The sequence below is a fragment of the Barbus barbus genome (assembly GCF_936440315.1).
Source record: "Barbus barbus genome assembly, chromosome: 29".
Lineage (NCBI taxonomy): Eukaryota > Metazoa > Chordata > Actinopteri > Cypriniformes > Cyprinidae > Barbus > Barbus barbus.
In genome coordinates this window covers 22,993,136-23,019,603 of record NC_136757.1, presented here as the reverse complement: position 1 = coordinate 23,019,603, position 26,468 = coordinate 22,993,136, and the positions used below count along the sequence as shown (strand labels likewise).

Genomic DNA, 26,468 nt, shown 5'->3' with positions numbered 1-26,468 from the left:
CACTTTTGACACGGACTCCTCTAAAATCATGTCCCATATTGCTCAGCTTTCTTTACTTAACGTTTATGCATTTTTACAAGTCGCTTCTCTGGATGCTTCTCTAACACCATTAGTGGCAGATGGTGGAGGTTTGTTACTCTCACTTTTTCTCTCTCTCACTGTCTGTCCCTTTCACTTTCTCTCTTTTTGTCTGTCTCTTTCTCTATTCAGCCGGTTGTCCAGCTTATAAATGGAATGGCATGTACTGGGTTACTCTTAATGCAATGCTTTACTCCACCCTCACTTAGAATTTGCCAGCCAGCAAAAAAATGCTGAAAAATATCCCACTAATATCTCGAAAAAAAAAAAAGGCTGTAGTAGGCTGACGTATTTTTGTAGACCAAACCAAAAGTTAAGACCACTCATTAGGACTGGCTTTTGAATTATTGCAAAAAATAAGCTGTGACCAACAGACATTTATGATTTCTCACACGTTTTGTTCAAATGAAAACAACTTTTATGCATTTTTAAGCCTTAATACAAAAGTAAAAATGTAAGTGTGGGCTATAAACAAATAATGCAATGGTTGCATGACTTCAGCGTGGCCATCACTTTTCAATCTTTATCTCAAAAACATTTGAAAGTTTGAGTTTGAACAGTTTTCAGAAGCGCAATCATAAAGACAGCAAGGCCTAGTGAGTAGATGACTTTTCCTGTTCGGTGTAATTACGTTTAATGTCACCGACAACCTCTATAGTCCCATTTAGCCACTTGGATGTATTAACCAAAAACCCATTCAAAAAACCCACCGACTTTGAGGTGATGGAACCAGAAATGCTAAAATGCAAACTCACAGGTTTTGGCTTAAAAAATGTCATCCCTGCAGCACTCAATAAATAGTGTGTCCCAAATGGCGCATTATTCACTTATACACTATGTACTTATGCACTATGTAGGCTACTTAACCATGTAGTGTACTGAGAAGTGCCTAGGTGACACTGAATATTATAACATTCCAAACCGCTGGATGGTACATTGACCAATCAGAATCAAATATTCCAGAGAGCCCAGTAATAAACATGAGTTCCAGTCAATCAAAGGCCGAGGTCATTCTGATGCATTGAGTAGGCTATCAATTTGAGCTCAGGCTTCTTTATTAAATCAAATGCAAATGAGAATACTCCCCACTACACCTCTACAGTAATACTAACACATGACCGTTTGTCCTTGCAAAATGACCCTTTCTTTATTTGTATGGCTGTTGAATTATAATGCCAAACAAGATGTCAGTGAACGCCATCATACACAAGAGAAAAATACCACGTCTATGCAGCCCAGATTAAATTTAGGCTGAATAACTATTTGCATGTTAATTTATTCCTTCTCACCCGGGAGGCTGGTGAATCGTTGGCTTCAGGAAGTTCGTAATAAAAGCTCGCAGATCGATGATAATGGCATTTGCGCTTGTGTTTGTCATCTTTGCAAAAGCAACAGTGCAGGAATTTGCTCAGATTTATATGTATACTAGTGCTGTAAGTGGCGTGTAAATTATCCCAACTGTCTTTGTAGCTGTTTATCTTTGTAAGACTGAACTATTAAAGGCCGTACATTAATGGCTGCGGCAGCCCCAATCAATGGCTGAGTGAAATCAGCTTGTTTCTTTGCAAAGAGCGCCTGTTTTGCTATTTTTTCTGTTTAAATATTGCTTTCATACCATGAAATCGATACGCCTCCCATGTTTTCTAGTTAAGCACAGTCTAACATATAACCTAACCAAATTATTTCTATAATGTTATTGTTTTAGATAACACATTTTGCCGCCTTTATGCGGTTTAACTAATGGGATAGTTCAGACAGTGGTTTTGAGAAGCAAACAAAACGTCTATATAGTATACATGATACATATCCATACATAAATATGCCGCTTTTATGGTAAATGGAATGCGCATTCCCATACAAATCGAATCCTCACATTGAAAATGCACGTGTCCAAATTGAAAATATAGCTACTACATCTTTTGTCTGTTGTATTTTACTCACAGTAGTGTTTTCTGGCCGTTGAGAACGTCAGGCAGTCTGTTTGTCCTCATTTCACGGAGCAGTTTACAATTAGGTAACATTTAGAGGATTAGGGAAGGTTTGACTAAACAGCAATCTGCTACAGTCTATGGAAGCAGAAGGATGAGCGTGTGGAACCGGCGAACAGATGTGCGTCTGATGAAAGTTCCACATGTTTGTTTGTGTGTGTGTGTGTGTGTGTGTGGCGGGCTTTGCAGAAATGTTATTCCTTTGTTCCCGTGAAATCCAAAATGTATATAGGCCTACATATAGATGTTTTGTGGTTAATAACCGCGAATTGAGTATTTGCTCACGTGCGCGCAATACCAAAAGTAATTCAGCTAGAGACCTTTAATAAACACTTAAAACCCTGCTTGGTCAATTCCTTTATAGTTTGCGACCAAATGCCAGATTGAATTGAGATGACATCATAAAACATGGTGACATCAGTTGTTGAGTTTAATGACTTTAAACCAGGTTGCTACACACAAAGCCAGTGTTGTGAGATTGTATATATTAGGGCATTTTTTCCACAATATTTGTAATGTAGGCTATTTGTTTTTTTGAATGGGAATCAAATAATTTACTACAAGTAACCCAAAGACGATTCGGCTTTATTTCTCCATATAGATTTGACTGTACACAATTCATACCATTGGACAGAAGGCATATAGGACTAAATTCAGTGCTCTTTTTTTTTTTTCAAAGATCCATAGCAATAAATAGTGCTCATGAAACAAGACTGTCGACACTTTTTGAGACTTTACAAAATTTACAGCCATTAAGACTCAACATAGATTCAACAAAACATTATTTCTGAATGGTTATTTTTCTTTTTTCCATGTTGCTCTTTGTTAGCTTATATGTTCACTCTTTCAGTATAGCGTCATCTTTACTCAGTTTACCATTATGTGGGTCCAAATTTTGCCACAACAAATTTTCCTCATGTTTACAATTGTATCACCAGTTTTACATCAACCCACTGTACTCTCTCCCATGATCCAACTCTTCATAATACTGACATCGGTACCCATAACAGGAATAAGTAACACTAAATCCTCATAGTTGTTGCTTAAATGTGTCAGATAAGAAAAAAAACATACAGTGTAAATTTCCCTTTCACATGTTTTGCTTGATAATAATTGGTCAGGCCATTAAGGTACAGGTCTGTGTAATAGAAATCCACTTGTCATCTGCTCTGATATCCATTTTTGCTCATGGAGCAATGAATAGGAAACAAATGTTTTTTGAGGGTATTATAAACCTTATCAGTAACAAATATACTGAACCGTACCGGAAATAAATATTAACTGTAATTTTAATCTTTTAAATTATTTATTTTGTTTCATTTTGAGCCAAAATGTCTGAAGTTAAGAGAAAAACATTGAACAGACAGGGACCAATGACACAGAGATGTTTATGACAACTCAGAGCAGTGCATGCGGATTCATCCTTATTAAAAATAATTTTTATCTGTTCTTCAGACCTAAAGTGAAGGGCCATCTCTAGTAGAGCCGTTTAGAAAGTTTCAACCATTAAAATCCCAAACCCTTGTAAGTAGGAAAGATACACTTGTGCCACTTGTTTAAATATCTCTCCTTGTTCGATGCGCTCCTCTCTTTCCCGTATTCAGCCTGCCGTGTGCAGTCGAGGAGGAACATATAGTAAAGTGCGTCACCATTTTGAATGTGGACGGTTCTCTTCCTCATTCAGAAACATGCATGGACCCTCTTGTTCTCAAAAACGTGGTGGATCGTGATTGTTTTTCCAGGGTGGTCTGGGGTTTGAACGCCATTCGCAGCTGCGCGCCATTTCATGCTGGAAATCGTCCAATCCAGTTTTGAGAACAATGAAAAAATATGAGTTACAAAATTATGATATAGCGCAGACATTCCACGGCGGGTTGCTTGTATCAGCACGCCATTCAGCAAGGTCAAGTCACCGTGTTAAAGTAGGTGCCGTTTTGGGCCTCGCCACATAAACGTCACCAGTTCTGGGAAAGATGTCTATAAAATCTTCAAATTTCTTGTCCATAGTACCGCACTTTCCATTATGCCCTTTGACCTCAGAACTGGGAGTGGTCCATTTCATCGAGCCACGAGGCAGGGCTAGTGGGGAAGTCTGGGTAGCCCGTACTGCTTCCTGTCGACAGGTCAGAGGTGGGTCCTCCGGCCATTGCTCTCAGAGCTTGACCTACATTAGGCTGACCACCCTGACCCATGATGCCGTCCATGTTGAAGCCTAAGTTGTTGAGCAGCGGGGTGTGGCCTGGGAGGGAAGTGATGGATGAGGGGGACTGTGGCAGGCCATAGGGACTTCCTGCCCGCAGGTCATGGTAAGCCTGCCCACCCCCCTCCAGGGAGAAGCTCCCGTTAAGCATGTTGCCGTTCGTGATGTCTCCGACGCTGCCGTACAAGCCGTTAGCATGACCAAGGTCTGACAGGATCTGGTCTTCTGTTGGAGAGAGCAGAAAAAATCAGTTTCGAGATTCATACAAATTCATACGATTTTTGCTAAATTATACGTATTTTACGAGTTGCTAATTCATATGAATTTGTACGAATGACCTACACCTAACCCCACCCCTAAACCTACCCATCACTGGGGTTTAGACAAATCGTACTAAATCGTATGAGTGAGGTCGTACGAATTAGCCACCACGTAAAATACATACGAATTGGTCGTGAGATAGCATTGGTAGATATAGATGCGTGTGTGAGTGTGTGTGTGTGTGTGTGTGTTGTAATCAATGTTCTAATTGATGAATTTTGATAATTGACAGGATCTGGTCTTCTGTTGGAGAGAGCAGACAAAATCAGTTTCGAGATTGTTTCCAAAAAAAATACAACTACATTGAAAAAAGATTGTTGTAGACACAATTTTCACTCAGAAATTGCTAGTAAATTTTACAATTATTTAGAAATAAATGGACATTTTTACAGTGTACATCACTTTTCAACAGTTTGGGGTGAGTTAGTTTTAATAAAAATAAAAATAAATTAAAAAAATATTTTATTTAGCAAGGATGCATTAAATAGATCGAAAAAGTGATAGTAAAGACATTTATAATGTTATAAACCTTTCTATTCATCAAAGAATCCTGAAAATAGTTTCCACAAAAATATTAAGCAGCACAACTGTTTTCAACATTGATAATAATAATAATAATAACTGTTATTAAATCTGCATATTAGAATAATTTCTGAAGGATCATGTGACACTGAAGACTGCAGTAATTGCTGCAGATAATTCAGCTTTGCCATCACAGGAATAAATTACATATTAAAGTAGAAAACAGTTATTTCAAACTGTAATAATCACAACATTACCATTTTTACTGAGCAAATTTGATAGAAAACATAAAAACTAAATCTTACTGATACCAAGCTGTATGGTAGTGTAGAGATGCATTTACACATAGAAGATGAAGAATTGCAGTTATGACAAAGACCTCATAAATATCCTTTTTAAAAAGGGGATTACATGCTTCTGGAAATATCTGAGACGCGGTGAGCATTTGTGATTTACTCTCCATAAGCACAGGAGTGCAAGCAGACTCTGTTCTTTCAACAACAGCAAAGGCCCTGTGTGCTTCCTCTCTAATCGACTAAAAGCTTCACCAATTTTATAGAGTTTGTGCATCGCTGCTTTCATTTCTCGTAAACATGGCCTCCCTTTGAAAGCGGCTCTAGACTTTTATGAGTTCTCCAAATGGGTTGACAAAAATGAAATAATCATAAAAACACATAGCAGAACTAAACACTTCATTTGAATATTCCAAACAATCCACCAAAGTGACATATTTTCAAAAGGTAAAGAAAATTAATGAACGGAGGGAAATAAAAAATGTTTTTGAAGAGAATGCAAATACAGAGAGATAGACAACGCAAGGCATCATGGGAGATGTAAATAGACTCACCTCTGAAACTAAGTTCGCTATCGCTGAGTCCTGCATCATCAGCTGAGCTCTCCTTCTCCGTCTTACTGGACCCTCGACTGCGTTTGACGCTTTTGTAGAACTGACCCCAGCGGTGCCGACCAGCATCCTTCTTCAGCCGTTTCTCTTTTGCTCGCCTGTTTTGAAACCACACCTGTGGACAGACAAGCCTCAGTAAAGACACGGACAGCCATTTAATCATATAAAACACTTGAAGTCTGACTTATAGTCTCACCTGCACTACTCTCATGTCCAGGCCTGTTTCTGAGGAGAGCTGCTCGCGCACATGTCGTGCAGGCTTAGGTGAGTTCTTGTAGGCGCTTTTTAGCGTCTCCAGCTGTTTGGCTGTGATGGTGGTTCGTGGACGTTTTGCTCCTGTTTCTGAATCATCTGTAACAGTCAAATTTGAAGAACTTATTAAAATTGTAACTGTGCTGCCATTGATTGGTCAATCCGCCCCACTTATTTGTGACCCTGGACCACAAAACCAGTCATAAGTATCACGGGTATTATAGCAATAGCCAACCGTACACTGTATGGGTCAAAATTATTGATTTTTCTTTTATGCCCAAAATCATTAGGATATTAAGTAAAGATCATGTTCCAAGAAGATATTTTGTAAATTTCCTACAGTAAATATATGAAAACCTTTGATTAGTAATATGCATTGCTAAGGACTTCATTTGGACAATTTTTAAAGGTGATTTTCTCAGATTCCAGATATTCAAATAGTTGTATCTCGGCCAAATATTGTCCTATCCTAACAAATTATACATCAATGGAAAGCTTGTTTATACAGCTTTCAAATTATATTAAATCTCAATTAAAAAAACAAAATTGACCCTTTTGTGGTCCAGGGTCACATTTATAGATGTCCTTGCATATATTTTTACAATATTGTATATTATTCTCACCAAGGCTACATTTACAAAATACAGTAGAAATGTAATATTTTGAAATATTATTTAGTGCCGGCAGCATTTAATTGTGATCAATTGCATCCAAAATAAAAGTTTTTGTGTACATTATATATGTGTGTGTACTGTGTATATTTATTGTGTATATATAAAGACACTCACATACAGTTTATATTTAGAATATATTTACATGTATATATTTATATTCATGTAATTTATATTATTTAAAATATTATTTAGATATTTAAAATATAAACATAATATATTTTTTCTTAAATATATACATGCATGTGTGTGTATTTATATATACATAATAAATATACACAGCGATTAATCATTGCCCATCAATCGATTTCAATCTATTTCAAATCTAAAATCTTTTATAACATAAAATGCTTTACTGATCCATTAACCAAAACAGTAAAGTGTGTTCTAATAAGTTCATAATATTTTAAATAACCAACTTTTAAACGAACTGAGATAACAGTCATAATGAAAAACACAAGCACAAAGGTAAAAGCTGGAATGAGCAGGACTGAACTGAACTCAAAAAAGTGAATTAAAATTTTTTAATTCAACTTAACTGATTCACAGTTGAAGTAAAGCAAATTTTTCAAGCATGAAGCAAAATATCAGGAGCTCATCTATCGTGAGGTACGAGTAAATAAGAGTTTGTGGGATACTTTGAGTGGAAGTGCTCACACATGGCCAGTCGATACTCTCCTGAAACTGTCACACTGTGGCGGAAGAGGGAATAAATCTCTCCTGAGAATGGCATGCCAGTGCGAGTTATTGGGGCCCTACCGTAAAAGTGCATTGCATCACTTAATATAATCAATCAACAGCCCACAGAAATCTCCATAAATACAGCGTGAGGGGCTTTCAGAGGCAGATCCATGAGAGGTCAGATCACAGAGGGACTTGATATGCCAGACACTGAGACCCCACTAGACTGTAGTTAATGATGATTTTGTCTCCTTACTACCATCTTGTTGACTCCTCTGATCTCTCAGTGTCTCGGTATGATTGTAAAAGAAGAAGTTAATTACACCATCTCCACTCCTGAACTCTGCTGTCAGAATGATTTCCAATTGGGACAGAAAATCCAGCGACATGAGTAGAGTCTGGGACAATGCTTCTATATACCACAGCCACTGTCTAAAAGCATATCACGTGCCAGTTCAGCAAACAGCTACTATTCTAATGGGTCAGTAGCAATTGGCATGACTCATGTATAAAAAAAAAAGTTAATATATGTTATAATATATTTTAATTAAAATGTCAGTCATCTATCTATCTATCTATCTATCTATCTATCTATCTATCTATCTATCTATCTATCTATCTATCTATCTATCTATCTACCTACCTACCTACCTACCTATCTACCTATCTATCTATTTGTCTATGTCTGTCTGTCTATCCCTCTGTATATATGCATGTATAGATAGATAGAAAGATATATATACTGTAGATACAGCCCGATCCCATGGCAATTCATACATATTTTACGAGGTGGCTAATTCATACAAATTCGTATAAACATTCACACAAATTCATACAATTTTTGCTAAATCATACGTATTTTACGAGTTGCTAATTCATATGAACGAATGACCTACACCTAACCCCACCCCTAAACCTACCCATCACTGGGGTTTAGACAAATCGTACTAAATCGTATGAGTGAGGTCGTACGAATTAGCCACCTCGTAAAATACATATGAATTGGTCGTGAGATAGCGTTGGTAGATATAGATGTGTGTGTGTGTGTGTGTGTGTGTGTGTGTGTGTGTGTGTTGTAATCAATGTTCTAATTGATGAATTTGGTGACCACACTTTCCTTTTCATGCAAAATGCCTTTAACTAATAAAAAGTTAATTCCTTAATGACATAATTCTCTAGGCACATCATTTCACTGTTCTGTCATGTTTTGTGGTTTGATTTGTCTCACTTTAATACATTCCATCATATGTGATAAAATTACAGAACATTATATGATTTAAAAAATTGCTTACAAAATTTCAAAAGGTGGATTAAATATATATATATATATATATATATATATATATATATATATATATATATATATATATATATATATAAATTACTTATTGAGGATCGAAATCCTCATGTAGGTAAACTCTCAGTCACTTACTGAGCAATGGTTAAGATTAGCACTTTATTTCTATCCCTATCTTGCCATTGTGTAAAAACAATCAATTATTATTGCTGCATTACTTAATGGGCATATTTCTGGAATTCTGATATAGAATTCCAACTGCTTTTATAGAAATACTTCCTCAAATTATAACACAAACGTGTTACAAAGCTCAATATATATTGCATAAGAGGAGCGACCGATTGTTGGTTCCCGAAGGTATGATTTACACCGATCTCACCATTTTGTTTGGCTGTTTCGTAGTCCTCCTTGCACACGAGCCTCCCGTCCTCCATGAGGTAGAACTCATCACCGGTGGCCAGCTGCCTGCTGCACATTACACAAGCGAAGCAGTGAAGGTGGTACACAAAGTCCTGAGCTTTCCGGACCACCTGTGTCGGGGGAATCCCCTGCTGGCAAGATGCACATTTTGTCCCAAAACGTCTGCAGGTACAAATAGAGACACTTCAGTTTGATACAGATTCAAATTTAGGAATTATGCTTTAATTATGCTTTTATTATGTTTTTTTATTATGCTTTAATTACCAGCAAAAGCTGCCACAAAGGCATGATTCCTATTTTCCGTTGAGCCAGGTTACAACCATTTGTTCAAAGATTTTCACGTAATGAAGACATTATTTTATGCCTAATCCATATTCCAAGGTTACAATTATGGCCAATAACAGAAGAAAAAGCAAACATGAACCAGATGTTTTCTACATCTATGGATGTTTTACTACATCCAAACAGTGACAGAAAATAACAGATTTTGTGAACAAATGCTTATTTATAAACTTGTGTTTATGTATCACAGGTATGTTTACGTTCATTGACATTAAATGGAGTATGTGAACATATTTTCCCACTCCTTTGCAGATTATAAATTAAATGATACATTCTTTTTGCCATTAAAAATGAAACTTTTGACATTTGACTGCTTTTGTTATTTATATAAGTGCATTAAAGCTGATCTATACATATATAATATGAAAAATGTTATTTTGTTAAAAAAAAGATTATAAAGATTTTATAATCTTTGCAGTATATATGCATGTAGATAAATAATAACGTTAATTTGAACATATACATTTTGAGAATATTTTTAAATATTAAAATGATAATTAATTCAAAATATAAGTATTCAAATATATGCAAATATAAATACTGTATAGGCTATCAAATATAAATATATCAAATATATATAATTATATATAATTTTTGAATGCTACCTTTTGTTATTTTGATAAGTGCATTAAAGATGATACATATATCATTTTAAAAAGTTTTCTTTGTGAACAAAACTGTGTGTGATGAAATATAAATAATGTATAATAAATTATATATTTTTAAATTTTATTAAAATTAAGTTTTTATTGATATTTTTAAACTCATTGTCACAAAATTGTATTATATAATATTATTATATAATACAAAATAATATTACACAAAATTAGGTAATATTAATTTTTTTGCAAATCAGCATTATTTTTTTCAAGTTGCAGGACTGTGTTATTAAATGTTGAAATAAACATTAGTTAAGATTATGTAATGCTGTACACGTATTATTCATTCTTAGTTCATGTTAACTAATGTTAACCAATGTTAACAATTAAAACCTTATAGTAAAGTGTTACCCAAACTCGTTTTAGGGATTTCATTCAATTACATCTTGAATTTAACTGTGGCTATTTTCATAAGCAATCTATTTATAACTGCAAAGGCTGTAATAAGTTACAAAAGCTCAGAATACTATAGAAGGCATCTTTGTTTGTGCTTGTCATGTCCCTGGAGTTGACAAATGGTCTTAATCACTGTAGCAGAGGCAGAGAGATTCACAGGAGAGAGAGAAAGAGAGAGAGAGAGAGAGAGAGAGAGCGACCACTAAACGCACGTACAGAATGCCTCATAAAGCACTGAGTCAGAATAGGCATTAAATCACAGTGTAAATACTGCTAAATAAACCCTCCTTTCACTTAACCAAGGTGAAGTTTTTGCAACATTAACGGGAAGGCCAGCCCCCGCCCCCCTCGCCTCTGAACCGCCAGCATTTCCTCCTCCATCCCCCCTCCCCATCCTCCTCAGCAGCACCACCGCGGTCTTAACATTAAAATCCCTCCTTTTGTCCCCACGGGCTTGCTAATAAAGTTAGCCTCCACTCTGAGTCTTGCTAGCGTTTTAGGTCTCATTGAAGCCTGTGACATTAAAACCTCTCAAACATGATTTGGTAAAAGCCACTACTGATCCTGTTTTGGATAAAAGTCAAACTTAATTTCCTTCCTTAAAGCTAAGGGGAAAATCCAATCGCAAAAAAAAAAAAGAAGAAAGGAAGGGAAGACACAGGGAAGAAGAGTAAAAAAAAAAAAAAGCAAAGTTGCTTTCTTGAGTTCTTATATAGCACTGGGAATTGAATTTGGGAACATGTGGTCTTTGCGGCTGAGTTCCAGCACACTGTGCTTCCTAACCTGACACGAGAAAAATGAAACACTGCACTTTATTAACCATGACAGAGAATCTATGTGCTAGCCTTTCCTTGAACATACTCCCACACTGACACACACGCACGGTAGTGCCAAACAGCACTAAAAAGCACAAGGAATCAGATGCGAAACGCCTCTGTGTGAAAAGATTTGACAAAGCTGTTGTCTGAAACTGTCTGGTTCTCCAGTCCTTGATAATTCATGCAGCTAGTGACCGAAACAATGTCCAGCATAGAACAGAATTTAAATAACATCTCTCACCATATTATGTACAATTATGTACTGGCCTGCACAAGATTTTGCTCCATTAATGACTTAAAATATGCATTTATTTAATTGGATAAGTAAAGGTTGACTGTCTTCTGTTTGTTTAGTTATGTGATCTCTATTTGTCATATTCTAAAAAGAATTATTCTTTTTTTTTTTTTTAAATCACATTTTGCTTTGCATTCAACAACAACAGTATGTGCTTAAAGTATTTATGATAGCAGCCTTGATTTTATTGTTTAGCTTCATAGAATTTATTACACGAGAATAAAACAGAGAAATTAGACTAGATAGATAGATAGATAGATAGATAGATAGATAGATAGATAGATAGATAGATAGATAGATAGATAGATAGATAGATAGATAGATAGATAGATAGATAGATAGATAGATAGATAGATAGATATGGGCATGAAACATTAATATAAGATATAACCTGATGGGGGAAAGGTAAAGGCTAACAGTGTACGAGAACATGGACTCACTTGAAGAAATCCTCTTTACAGTAGACATTCCCCGCGCGAGAGAAACATTTGTCTGCCAGGAGCGCGTGACAGTCGGCGCACTTGAGACATTTTGAGTGCCAATGTCGATCCAGCACCTTCAAAATAAACTTATCCAGGATGTGCTGACTGCAGCCTGCGCACTGAGGGATCTCTGGAGAAACACACGCACAGAAAGCGATTTGGGTGAAATGTGCTTACAGAAATGCAGAACTTGGTTTAAACAATATTTAGATAAAGTAACACTGACATTTCTTATTTTAAGACAATAACAAATATGGTTGCATTACATAATGCTGGACAGACCTTTAGGTATTGCACATTGAAATAAATAGAAATGTTGTGAATTTACGCTTCATACTTTATGCATATTTATTTAATTTAAAAAGCTATTGAATAAGTGACATGAAAAAAAAAAAGAATCGCGAGGTGCTTGACTCGAAATAATTTTAGCATGTAGGTCTTACTCCGCTCGAGTGCATTATTAAGAAACGTACAACCTTCTGTTAAAGTCAAATGAAATAAAACCCTAATAGGGATGGGGAAAATACTGGGGATACCTCTACTTTTTAAAATGTAATTAACATTTAATATTTGTAAAAAGTAAACTACATAAAAAAAACTGACAAAGAATTATGACAACAGCATTGAAAAAGACAAGAATAAAAACAAATAAATGTATACTACTAATCATATTACGCGCATGGAATTGTTATAATAAGACTTGTATAAAAAAATACTATAAAATATATAAATGCTAATTATTAGTGATTAGATAACGGACGTTAGAGATTATTGTGAAAGCAAATTTGGAGTAGGCTAGCTTCCACGAGACAACCTATGGGACCGGTAAACGCTGGACAGGTGAGGAAAGATGTCCATTTGTTGGTAAATAATCAATATCCCAGAAGAAAACAGGCGAGGACATGAGGACATTGAGATTGAAATCATATAACTGGTCCATCGATTCTTTAACAGAGACAGTCTGTCACTTCAATTACTGTTGCTCAAGAACAAGTGCTCGAACAAAACAAACACAAAACACACCGGAAATCTAAAACCAAACAAACATAAAATGCAATTGATCTTATTCCTTAAAATAGAGGAAACCCAGTTTAAGCGTTCAGACAAGAGCAATACTAGATATAATTTCTTCAAATCACAATATCATGACATTTAATATCGATATTTGACCTCTGATCCTCTATTCTTTCTGTCGGCAAGTTCTCACACGTGCTGTTTTAATGGATTCAACAAAAGCCAGGATTCTAATATGACGCAAGAGGATAGTAGTTTTATCAAAGAAAGAATTTTGATTAAGTGCTAAAATGCGTAATCATGCGTTATGTAAACGTACGTCAAATGTCTGAAAGTTCATCAAAACTGACCTCTAGCAAACCACAGCCAATAATATCACAATGACAGAGAACATCCACACAACCAAGAAACACCATTAACTAAACACTGTAACATAAAATACATCAAATAAATGTAAATAACATCAAACATTAAAACGTAATGCAAACAAATGTGATTCTGTGAATGACCCTTACTCATAAACTAACATGCGTTTTTTGTTGTTTTGTTTTTACAATTGTACCTAACACAATATTTTACCGTAAAAGTTAAATATATTGTTAAATATATATTTACCCTCAGTGTATATCCTATAGTATTTTAAAATATAAAATAATGTTGTGTTACCGTTTCTGGTTAGTTAGTTAGTTTACAGGTGATTAACTATTTTTACTGTAGCATTTTCCATTGTTCCTCCATTGAAAAGCCTGCTGATAGCTCAGTGTGTGTGGTGCTGAAGGAACAGCGCCCAGCTCAGCTTCACTCACTCAACCATCCTCAGCTTTTAACGCTCATTTACTCTAAGGATGTATTTGATTAGCCAGTCAATTAAAAGATGGCTACCACGACAGGCTTTCCTTTAACATCAACGTATGCATATGAAATATACCAATTAACAGTTTCGTCTGATACTGGTTTTTAAACTTTGTTTTATCATTCAACGCATTCTCATTTGTATCTCGTTTCTTGCAGGCATCTATTTTCGAATGTTTTCTTTTAAATAATAATAATAATTACCCATATGTTGTTTTAATAGCACCTTATTCATTTGAATAATAATATTTAGATCCATACCGCAAAAACAGATTATTCTTAAAATAATCCTCATTTAATCCATCAATTATACGCCAAGGGGGGTTGAGTAGCAATATCTTTTAATCTACTATCATTTAATGAAATTAAGCATTAACCTTTTGGCCATTCTTTAAAAATGAATGAATAAATAACGTGGTTCGTTTTCCTTCAAATGATTTTTTATTATTTTTATTGTGTTCAGTTAAATACCCTTTGTTATTTGATTATGGACGGATCTAATGACTAAAATTGCAAGAGGTACAAACCAAGTCTGGTTCAAACAAGATGAGGTTCATCTGTACATTTCTGAAGCACGACTGTGAATAATTAGGTCAGGTATTTATCCAATTCAAACTCCATCTTGATTGTGAGATCAGATTATATAGGCCTAACGCAGATTAATTTGCGACCAGATGCGAAGATAATAGGCAATGCCTTTTTTTATATTACATGTTCATGTACTGTATCTAGATGGTTTTATAATCTCTATTTCATTGTGACAAATCACATGGGATGCAATCCGCTCCTTTTAACCAATGTATTATAGAAAATCGGATTAGTTATTATTATTATTATTATTATATTTGTTTAGTTTCTAGCACCTTTTAGACTGTTGTTCCCAACCACAACCAACAGAACTTATTAAAAAAAGATGCAATGTAACTGTTCTAGCCAGCTGTGCGATCTAACATTAGTCTGACTAATCAGCAATCAGTCTATACATATCTATTTTTAAATTTACATTGTGAGATTATAAAACACTGCACTTACACCAGACATATTTTTACGCTACTATGGCATGCATTTTGTTGCAGATCTCAGTTAGAGCATTCATCAGTTCTCATCATAAAATAATATTTGGGATCTAATGCACGAGATTTCATCAGAATTTCTGATTAACCATATATACAGTTAAAGCTATTTAGATTAATATAATAAAGCTCTATGCGTCTGATCTGATTTTACCACCCACATATAATTCCCCAGTGCAGTTTAATTAAAACCTGCATGTTATTCAACAGTGGTGGCCTGCAGACGCCCGGAGGAGGCCTGCCAATTTTCTGATGAACTAATCAATATAAGCAGAAGAAAAAGCCCTTACGTTGCATTGGCACTCCGAGGATGTCCGGCAGACCCTTCCCCGCGCTCTCGCCGGGCAACACAGCCGCACTTTGCATCATTTTCATCCAGTCCGAGAAAACGCGCACATGCACCCGCTCGTGGAGGTCTGAGAATCTCAGATGTGCGTAAAGTAATTTTTCTCCCCGGATAGTGTCCTTTTACAGTCCTCGCGCCTGTGGTTATCCTCGTAAAATAGTCGCGCGTGAGTTCGGGCTCGTGCGTCCTTTTGCTGTGTGTCACACAAACCGCTTGATTCATTCACACTGCAGGGGCGGCCCTGACGTCACTCCCCCGGGGGGCCAATCGGAGGCGTGGACGGGAGCGAGAGGGGCGGGGACTTCTGCGGCTCGCGCTCTCAGGTGAGTGGAAAAAACAATAAGGAAGTGATGATGATAAATACAGTGCTGCTACCGAAACCTCAGGATCTGAAGTGTTTTTAAACCCTTTTGTGACCTGGCAGGGGTCAGTCAAGCAAGTAACATAAATATTAGGCCTACGTGAATATTTAACACCTAGTTTTATTTCAGCGTTACTTTAGATGATAGCCTATGACTATGTAAACGCATCGAATACGTAACGTTATATTGGGATGTTCTGGGATATGTAGCCTATTTAGACCTAGCATAGCTAGACTACTGTAAAATATTAATAACAAAAATAAGTAAAATGTTAAGTTACCTCAACATACACTGTAAAATAAAATAAAAAACTAATACAATGTAAATTAGCTAATTTTTTACTGTAAGAAATTGTAAAAAAGAAAAGAGAAGGACTATGAATTACAGTTATAAATTATCCTCCACATGTATAGACTATAGATAACTTACTGTTAAAATTGTTTAAAAAATTAGAGTGAATTCCATCCGTGCACTATTACATTAGTTTACATTTTATTTAAAAGTAGTTTCTTTTTAATCTATCTTTTAATCTTTTTTTTTCATTAGCCTACATGTTAGGCTACACTTTAAATGCCTCAAAATAGCTCTCATAATTTCGCCCTGTTGACCTGAACAGTTCGCAGGACAAACAGACTCAACAGTGCCTGGGTTTGCTAAAAAAATACAAACTGAAGTGAGCCTCTACGTTGTTTATCAGCTATCTAGACACAGTCGATCCTGACAGGACTCGTTTCATTCGAGCTTTTCTCCCTCCGGAGAGAGCGGAGTTCAAGCGAGATGAACTCAATCTTCACTTCCAATTCTCTTCATGGACACTATAATGCGGCTCTGAGTCTCTGACAGTCACCGCTTCATGAAAACAAGCTTCAGATGGAGCTCTCAGTCTGGCTGCTTCTCCACGTAACCTCACTTATGTCTTTTGTGTTTCTTTTCTCATACCCCACTCCTCTCATGCTCATTTTTACAAATAGCCTACATAAAAGCACATTTTTTATATTACAACACATGTTCTGCAAGCTCTGTGAGATGCGTAAGGCTGATGCGTAAAACACAAAACTGTGCATATAGGCTACTGAAAATTGTACTTTCCTGTAAATAGAAATACACATTTTATAAATTGTAAATACTATTTATAAAATATTTGTGAAAATTATGTTCTATTTCATAATTCTATTCAATTCTATACGAATGCATTATGTAATTCTACCTAGCTCCAAGCAAACAATTCTACCCAACACACAACACTTAACTGATTTTATATCTCTCAGTCTGGTGAAACTAGTTAATGCCATATTTCAAAACACCAATAATAAATGAAAAGCAATAACAATCTAAATTCTTCCACTTGAGGCTGGGGGCACACAAATAACATCCAATACAGATAAAATCATCTCGTTTATATACACAGCGTATTTCAATCCCTGATAATCTTGCTTGCCTGATGTAAAAAAAAAAGTGTATAAAATTATAAATCATGGACAGCTATGTTACAGGGATATGTAAATAAAACGTGGATGTCATCAAAGTCCGATTACTTCAAGTTTTAAACAACGCAACCCCGTCCACAGTCTCGCTTAATGGCTCCAGTGTAATTTAGTTAAACGAAAGTGATCATCAAGCTGATTAAATGGTGGCAAACACAGCAGCCCTCAAGCTTCACCTGATTCCCTCTGCATGGGCCAATGGTGGACATGGGAATTATCCCGGGCCACGCTTTTGATTTTCATTTTGATTATGGCGAGGAGTTATTATGCAGATTATTCAATTACGCTGATGGTCAAGTGAAAATGTGAATTTAGTCTTGCTTAAACAGAACAGCGGAGCAAATGCTCTTAATGCTCAATGTTTTGCCACACGATTAAATACATTAATCCGCGTTTTCAGGAGCGCGCAGCTCTTTTGCGTCTCAAAGTCAGTTTAAGTCACTATAAAATGCAAGTGCACCTGTCTGAACAATGAGAGACCTGTGCACTATAATTCAGCGAAAGGGTGCGACTCCCGCTGACCCGAGCACCTTTAATTACTGCCAGTATTTCACAGTATCCGCATTCTGACACCATCATATCAGTAAAATACAGGTCTCTGAACGCGATCGATAAGAGATCAGATTTCAACCCCTTAACCTCCTCCTGTAATAAGGCCACTGAGCTTATACTTGGACAAATCCCTGTGAATATTATAACTACACTGAAATTCAGAGGAAAATAAAATTAATTATCATTATATTCAAATAAAGCATCCCTGATGAGACACAATAAGTTTAAACAATTATAAATGACATATCATGACCCCTCTCCCTCCTGAGAAGCTGAAGAATAGCCTATATGTAGAATAATATGTATTTACCTACAATAACATTTGTATTTTATTATGCCCACTTTCGTGATTCATAATGTTAAATAGATTAATCTAAATCAGAAAGTTCATTTGATATATAGAATCCACTTAACTTCTCTAAATCCATATCCTAAAAAAATAAAAAATAAAGAGAGAAATAAATATAGGCTATGTCTAATCAAATGGGGAGAGTTTGTACTTGTACTTGAGCCACAAATACTGCACAAAATGGGATAGTGTATAAATGTATAAATGTTTCTATTTGTTGTTTTGACCTAAAATCTTAAAATTAAATTACGTTACTAGAAATATGACATAATTATGCACAAGATTTAAAACGTTTATGTTTACAACCCTCCTCCGGTCCGGAGTGAGGCAGGTTCTGACAACCGCTCTCTTTGTCTGTAATTTACACCATTTAAGCAGAAGTTGCCAGTCTCTAAGTTTCATTTGTTGCACATAAATACAAGAATATTTTTCTACTGCTGACAAACACACGGTTACAAACAAATAATTCTCCCTCTGACTAACAGCCTTCATGTCAAATGCTGTTTGTTGTCATTTCTTCTGTTTGTTAATATAAAACATTTGAGACAGCTTCATACGCAAAAACATCTTAAACAAATACGACTCGAAAATAAGCAATGAAGCACATCGCGTCTCAGAGAGCGTCGTGCAAACCTACCGACAGTCGCGTGCCATGTACATTTCTAGCTCACTACTCAAGCTGGACAGCGCTCGAGCTCACAGGAAGTCGATATAGAATTTTCGTTCCACAAATACAAAGGGAGACTACAGAAACGTTACCTGTCTACATCAGTCTGGTGGTTTCTAGTCCTCGAAAAGAGTAGCCTAAATAAAGGCTGGAACCTCAATGTCAGAAGCCGTTCCCCCCTTTTTCCCTGCAAAGGAAAGATAGAAAGAGACGAAGAGACCTCAAGAGAGGGCAACAGAGAAAATTAAATTGCTCTTAGGGGCAAATTCTATTAGGGAATAGTTATTGTCTCTTGACAGGTCCTGTCCATTTACGTAATTAGTTGAAGTACGAGGTTCGGCATTGTTTAATCAGAATCAGAATTCAGGTTTATTGGCTTAGTAAGTTACACTTAGGAGACATTGGTTGGAAGCTTCAAAAATTACAGTTAACATGTCAGATCAGTTAGTTGTACAGGAAATGTTACACTGACAATATATAGCCTACATCTAGTATGCAATATACAATGCACAATACAATATATAATCAAATAAAATGCATTTTTAATGGTGTACTGGATGATTGTGTAATTTAATAAATGGAATCAAATAGTAGGCTAAATCTGAAGCATGCAAAACCTAAAAAGTAAACAATGACCCTCCAAAACAATGCAACACAGTGATGGCTGGCCATTGTAGACCAGGTCAGAGATAATACATTATAATTGTCTAATACGTTATAATTGGCTAAGGGTTAGATCCTTATTAGGTTAGAAATTTAATTAAAGGTGACGGTATTTCACCTTACGCTTACCATTAAACAATAAAGGTTCCCCTGTAATGTTTTCACTTGCTTCAGCAATCGATACCTTTATTTATGTGTATTTAAGTGGGCTCCCATGAAGCGTAATGATTCTGATCTTATGCATGATTTTTATTGTGTTATTCAATTAAAGAAAATACCCTAAAATGCACATCTAATAGTATAATTAGATATGCACTGAATAATACTAATGTACACCATGCACTTCTATGTAGGTCTAATTGTTTGTTTGTTTTTCTGATAGCATGAATGCACATTGTAATTGGTACTGTAATTACTTACATAGAGCCTAATATTTGTTACATGACACTATAATATTGAATGAATAGTTCACCTAAAAATTAATATTTGCTGAAAATGATTTCACCTTCAGGCCATCCAAGATGTAGATGAGCTTGTTTCTTCATAGAAAAAGATTTAGAGAAATGTAACATTACGTTACTTGCACACCAATGGATCCTCTGCAGTGAATGGGTGCCATCAGAATGAGCTTCGTGATAGATGTTTTTAACTTCAAACATATGCTGGCTAAAATATGAGTCCTCTATCCATAATATTGCTTCCTCCAGAAAAAGTCTGATTCAGGAGAGAAATATACAATACAATACAATACAATGTTTATTTATATAGCACATTTAAAACAACCGAAGTCGACCAAAGCGCTGCACAGAGTATGCAAAACAAAAACAAGTCGAGAAGTTTATAAACAAACAAAAAATATATATATATATATAAAACACAAACTGTAAAATGAATGAGATTCGCTAGAATAAAATCATTACACAACAAGTCAAAAAATATTAAATGCCAAGGAAAAGAGATAGGTTTTTAGAGTAGACTTAAAGACAGATATTGTCGAGGGAGTTCTAATATGAATTGGTAGACTATTCCACAACTTAGGACCAACAATAGAAAAAGCACAATCACCTCTATTTTTCAGAAATATGCACAGATTTTTGATATGAGAGGTCAACAGGGTATGGATTTTTTCATTAGAGGAAGCGTTATTATGGATTATGGACTGTTATTTTGTCCAGAAGTGATGGTTTAATGTTTAAAAACATCTTAAACATTTTTTTTTTCCTCAAATGCAGCTTTTCACTTCGCAAAGATGTTAATCGACGGACTGGAATAATATGGTTTATTTATGGATTATTATGATGTTTTTATCAGCTGTTTGGACTTTCATTCTGACAGCACCCATTCACTGCAGAGGATCCATTGGTGAGCAAGTGATGTAAGGCTTCTGCAAATCTGTTCTGAAGAAACAAACTCATCTACATCTTAGATGGCCTGTGGGTGAGTATACATCTTCAGCAGATTTTCATTTTTGGTAGAAACTATTCTTTTAATTATTACCAATACAACACAAGTTTATCCAGACCAAATAATTAACCTGCTTCTTATTTACAAAATCCTAAACTGAGGTGACTTAAGACAGATTGGGGTAAAAAGAGAAGGGCATTTAGCTAGTAATATGTAATTGGTTAAACGACACTGATGAACATCTTTGAAACATCTTCATGGAGATTACATTTCCGGTGTTTGCTGACAAGACTTCATTCTGCTTCATTAACGCATGTTGATGGACATGCTCTGGAAGCCATCCAAACCCATCTTATTGACATCTTATTGAGAAGAATGTAAGCTTTCAGGATAGAGGTTAGACTTATGCTGATCTGAGACAACCTATTTCACTTTATTCTGCAGTCTGTATATGAAGACCAGTAACACTGATCTCAAGTCAGCAGATCCACAGCCAATGCCAACAAGCTGTGCATATATCTACTTGCTTTCATTGGTTCAAAAGACGATAATGTAAACTTGACTGACCTTCACAAAATCCAAACCTGAAATCCTTGGGGATGAATTGGAACAATGAATGTAATCTAACATCACTGCCTGACCTTACTGATGTTATAGTGTCTGAATGGGACCAAATACCTGCATTCATGTTCCAAAGTCTTTACAGGAGAACAGAATCTGTAACAGTACAGAAAAGACAGACTTACTATTAATACACAAGGATTTGATTAAAGAGGACCACAAATATTTGGTTATGTACAGTAGTATGTAGGGAAATTGACTTGTTCTTGTTAGTTCCAAAAACACTACCAAAACAAAAGGAGATACTTAGAACCTTTAAAAAAACAAATTAACCTGTCTAAAGTGCTAGACCAGGGATTCTCAAATCTGGACCATTCCTGCAGAGTTTAGCTCTAACCCTAATCAAACACACCTGAGCATGCTAATCAGAGTCTTCAAGATCATTAGAAAATCACAGATAGGTGAGTTTGATCAGGGTTGGAGCTAAACTCTGCAGCAGATTGGACCTGCAGGGTAAGATTTGAGGAACCCTGGGCTAGACAATATAATGTAATCGGTTAAAGTTTTTTTCCTTCTTATTTAACCTTTCAACCAGATTTGGGGGGTTTATATAAAAAATCTCATTACATGGATTCAGATTTGTGCACATCCTTTGTACTTCATAGTTCATATATATATATATATATATATATATACATACTGTATATACACACACACACACACACACACACACACACGTTGGTTTTTGTGGTTTATGGGGACTCTCCATAGGCGTAATGGTTTTTATACTGAACAAACTGTGTGTGCTATTGCCCTACACCAACCCTACACCTAAACTTAGCCCTCACAGGAGACTTTGTGCATTTTTAGATTTTCAAAAAAACACCATTTAGTATGTATTTTAAGCCTTTTGAATTACGGGGACATAGGCAGTGTCCTCATAAACCACCTTCATATTGTAATACCTCTGCCATACCCATGTCATTATACAAATTTGTGTCCTCATAAACCACATAAACATGCACATGTATACACACACACACACACACACATATATATATATATATATATATATATATATATACATACATATACACATGTATATGTATATATATATATATATATATATATATATATATATTTGTGTGTGTGTATATATACATATGTATGCACAGTATCTCACAGAAGTGAGTACACCCCTCACATTTTTGTAAATATTTTATTATATCTTTTCATGAGACAACACTGAAGAAATGACACTTTGCTACAATGTAAAGTAGTGAGTGTACAGCTTGTATAACAGTGTAAATTTGCTGTCCCCTCAAAATAACACACAGTCATTAATGCCTAAACCGCTGGCCACAAAAGTGAGTACACCCCTAAGTGAAAGTGTCTAAATTGGGCCCAAAGTGTCAATATTTTGTGTGGCCACCATAATTTCCAGCACTGCCTTAACCCTCTTGGGTATGGAGTTCACCAGAGCTTCACAGGTCGCCACTGGAGTCCTCTTCCACTCCTCCATGATGACATCACAGAGCTGGTGGATGTTAGAGACCTTGTGCTCCTCCACCTGCCGTTTGAGGATGCCCCACAGATGCTCAATAGGGTTTAGGTCTGGAGACATGCTTGGCCAGTTCATCACCTTTACCCTCAGCTTCTTTAGCAAGGCAGTGGTCGTCTTGGAGGTGTGTTTGGGGTCGTTATGATGTTGGAATACTACCCTGCGGCCCAGTCTCTGCTTCAGTATGTCACAGTACATGTTAGCATTCATGGTTCCCTCAATGAACTGTAGCTCCCCAGTGCCGGCAGCACTCATGTAGCCCCAGACCATGACACTCCCACCACCATGCTTGACTGTAGGCAAGACACACTTGTCTTTGTACTCCTCACCTGGTTGCCGCCACACGCTTGACACCATCTGAACCAAATAAGTTTATCTTGGTCTCATCAGACCACAGGACATGGTTCCAATAATCCATGTCCTTAGTCTGCTTGTCTTCAGCAAACAGTTTTCGGGCTTTCTTGTGCATCATCTTTAGAAGAGGCTTCCTTCTGGGATGACAGCCATGCAGACCAATTCAATGCAGTGTGCGGCGTATGGTCTGAGCACTGACAGGCTGACCCCCCACCCCTTCAACCTCTGCAGCAATGCTGGCAGCACTCATACGTCTATATCCCAAACACAACCTCTGGATATGATGCTGAGCACGTGCACTCAACTTCTTTGGTTGACCATGGCAAGGCCTGTTCTGAGTGGAACCTGTCCTGTTAAACCGTTGTATGGTCTTGGCCACCGTGCTGCAGCTCAGTTTCAGGGTCTTGACAATCTACATATAGCCTACGCAACAATTCTTTTTTTCAGCTCAGAGAGTTCTTTGCCATGAGGTGTCATGTTGAACTTCCAGTGACCAGTATGAGAGAGTGAGAGCGATAACACCAAATTTAACACACCTGCTCCCCATTCACACCTGAGACCTTGTAACACTAACGAGTCACATGACACCGGGGAAAGAAAATGGCTAATTGGGCCCAATTTGGGCATTTTCACTTATGGGTGTACTAATTTTTTTGGCCAGCAGACATTAATGGCTGTGTGTTGAGTTATTTTGAGGGGACAGCAAATGTACACTGTTATACAAGCTGTACACTCACTACTTTACATTGTAGCAAAGTGTCATTTCTTCAGTGTTGTCTCATGAAAAGATATAATAAAATATTTACAATAATGTGAGGGTGTACTCACTTCTGTGAGATACTGTGTATGTGTATATATATATATATATATATATATATATATATATATATATATATATATATATATATATGAATGAACTATATAATACACAAATAATGTTAAGCTACAATTTAACATTTTTAAATATATAATCATCTCTTTTAATATGTTTTATGTATATTTTACACAAGTAGTAATAGAATCAAATATATACAGTTAAAATTTTGAATAATACAATTATTATTATTTAACATTATTTATAATATAATATAATATAATAGACCTTCCCTCAAGTGCAACTAGTAACTATAGTAAGGGCTTGTTTAGCATGTTGTGCCTCCTCTCATGTCAGCAGTCCATCTGTCCATTCTGACTGACAGTATTAAAGCTGGGAATGAGGGCTGCATCTCAAAATATGTATTATGTACAAGGGGAGGAATGCCGGTAGTAAAATTAGATTAATCTGACCTGTTTGGCTCCTGCTTTAGGGCTAAATGTGGCATTCAGGGGTCAGAGAATAAATGAGCTATAATAACAGAACCATATATTAACCCTTCTCTCTCTTCACAGAATTAATTCACTCTCAGTGTGAATACACACTCACACACCCAGTGTACATCTATAGCAGAAGCTTTATTATATTATTCAAATCAGAGTGGTATGACAGCAGAGGTATCAAACCTGTCCAGCATTTTAATACCAGTATGCGATAGGCCATAAACACGCAAAGTACATGTTGGAGGGCCTCAGCAATAAAACCCAGCATTGTCTAATTTATGGAACAGAACACCAGCAATACAAGGTGATGTTTTACCCTTGCTTTCTGCCGCTTTTGGTTGGGGGCTGGGAATGTTGCTTTTGTTCCATTGTTCTCATGGCACACAAACAGGTCCCTCACTCAGGTCTGGCAGGGAATAGGAAGCGTATTATGTTTTATACAGTCTGATTTGTACATAGAAACACTGGCAAGGATGGACAGAGAAACCATGACTTTATAATGAACTACTCGCCAGTGTACGTGCAAAGTAGCTAGGATGTACAAAGCTCTGCCAGTTCTGCGAATTTAAAACAGTTATATATAATATACAGGGCAATCTACATAAAATAATAATAATAATTTAACTTTTTATATGATTAAAAAAATAAGTTTAAGAATTTAAATTATCCAATTAAGATTAAGTAGGAAGTACATTCATTTTATTTAAATTTTTAAATAAGTAGGTAATTTTTTTAATAAGTAAGGTTTGATTTGATTTGGATTTTAAGGTAATGATTTGTCAGTCATCCCAATTAGATGTTTACCTGTGCAAAATTTACTACTACACTATGTCAGGGTGTTGCTTTTTGGTTGCTAAGGTGTTTTTTTTTATAGCATTGCTATGCAGTTCCTATAAGGTGTTTTGCGTGTTTGCTTACTGATCAAAAAATGTCAAGAGTCCATCCTCTAGTCTCTATGGTACTCTGATGTCTGGATATGGCTCAGGCAACTCCTTTAAAGTCGTTCCTGATGTTTGAATCTCTTGTAAAAAAATATAACTCCAATTACCTGAAAAGTAAAAGCACAGCTCACTTAAATAAGTCTTAAAGGGACAGTTTATACCCCAAAAATGAAATGTATATGTTTTGAACATTTGTTGTCTTTACAATTAAAAAGTCGAATGGAATCCATTGTTGTTCTTCAAAATATCTTATGTTCCACAGATAAAAGTCATACAGGTTTGGAATGACATGAGGGTGAATAAATGATGATTTTGGGGTGAACTGTCCCTTTAAATGCAGCAAGTTGAGAAAATTCTATTTTTTGGTCATCTGATCTATACTCATCCTCTTAGTCCTCTGCTAGAAGCCTTGAACTTCAGAGCTTTCCAACACAGTTTTCAAAACGCTCAACACTGTCAACACAAAGGTTTATACAGTACATCTAGTAAAGGAAAAAAATGGGACAAGCAGATAGAGATGTGGGACAAAAGGGCGGAGCTCAGATTTCCACGAAAACCCTAAAGCTCAAGATCAAGCGATGGTGTCCCTCAAATGAGCCTGTAATCTGGAACACTTCAAACCCTTGTCTTCCAGCGCTCCTC

At 36.1% G+C, this 26,468-nt stretch overlaps 1 protein-coding gene across 1 annotated transcript; it reads right to left on the bottom strand.

Annotated features, from left to right (window-relative positions):
• Nucleotides 1-2,479: 2,479 nt before the first annotated feature.
• LOC306849021 (LIM/homeobox protein Lhx4-like) lies at nucleotides 2,480-15,840 on the bottom strand. The gene is made up of 6 exons (XM_079383859.1): nucleotides 15,556-15,840; nucleotides 12,285-12,456; nucleotides 9,294-9,496; nucleotides 6,210-6,364; nucleotides 5,957-6,128; nucleotides 2,480-4,491 (listed from the first exon to the last, which is right to left on the bottom strand). Exons 1-6 carry the CDS (start codon nucleotides 15,638-15,640, stop codon nucleotides 4,103-4,105), a joined length of 1,176 nt encoding a protein of 391 aa, XP_079239985.1. The 5' UTR covers nucleotides 15,641-15,840; the 3' UTR covers nucleotides 2,480-4,102.
• Nucleotides 15,841-26,468: the final 10,628 nt, after the last annotated feature.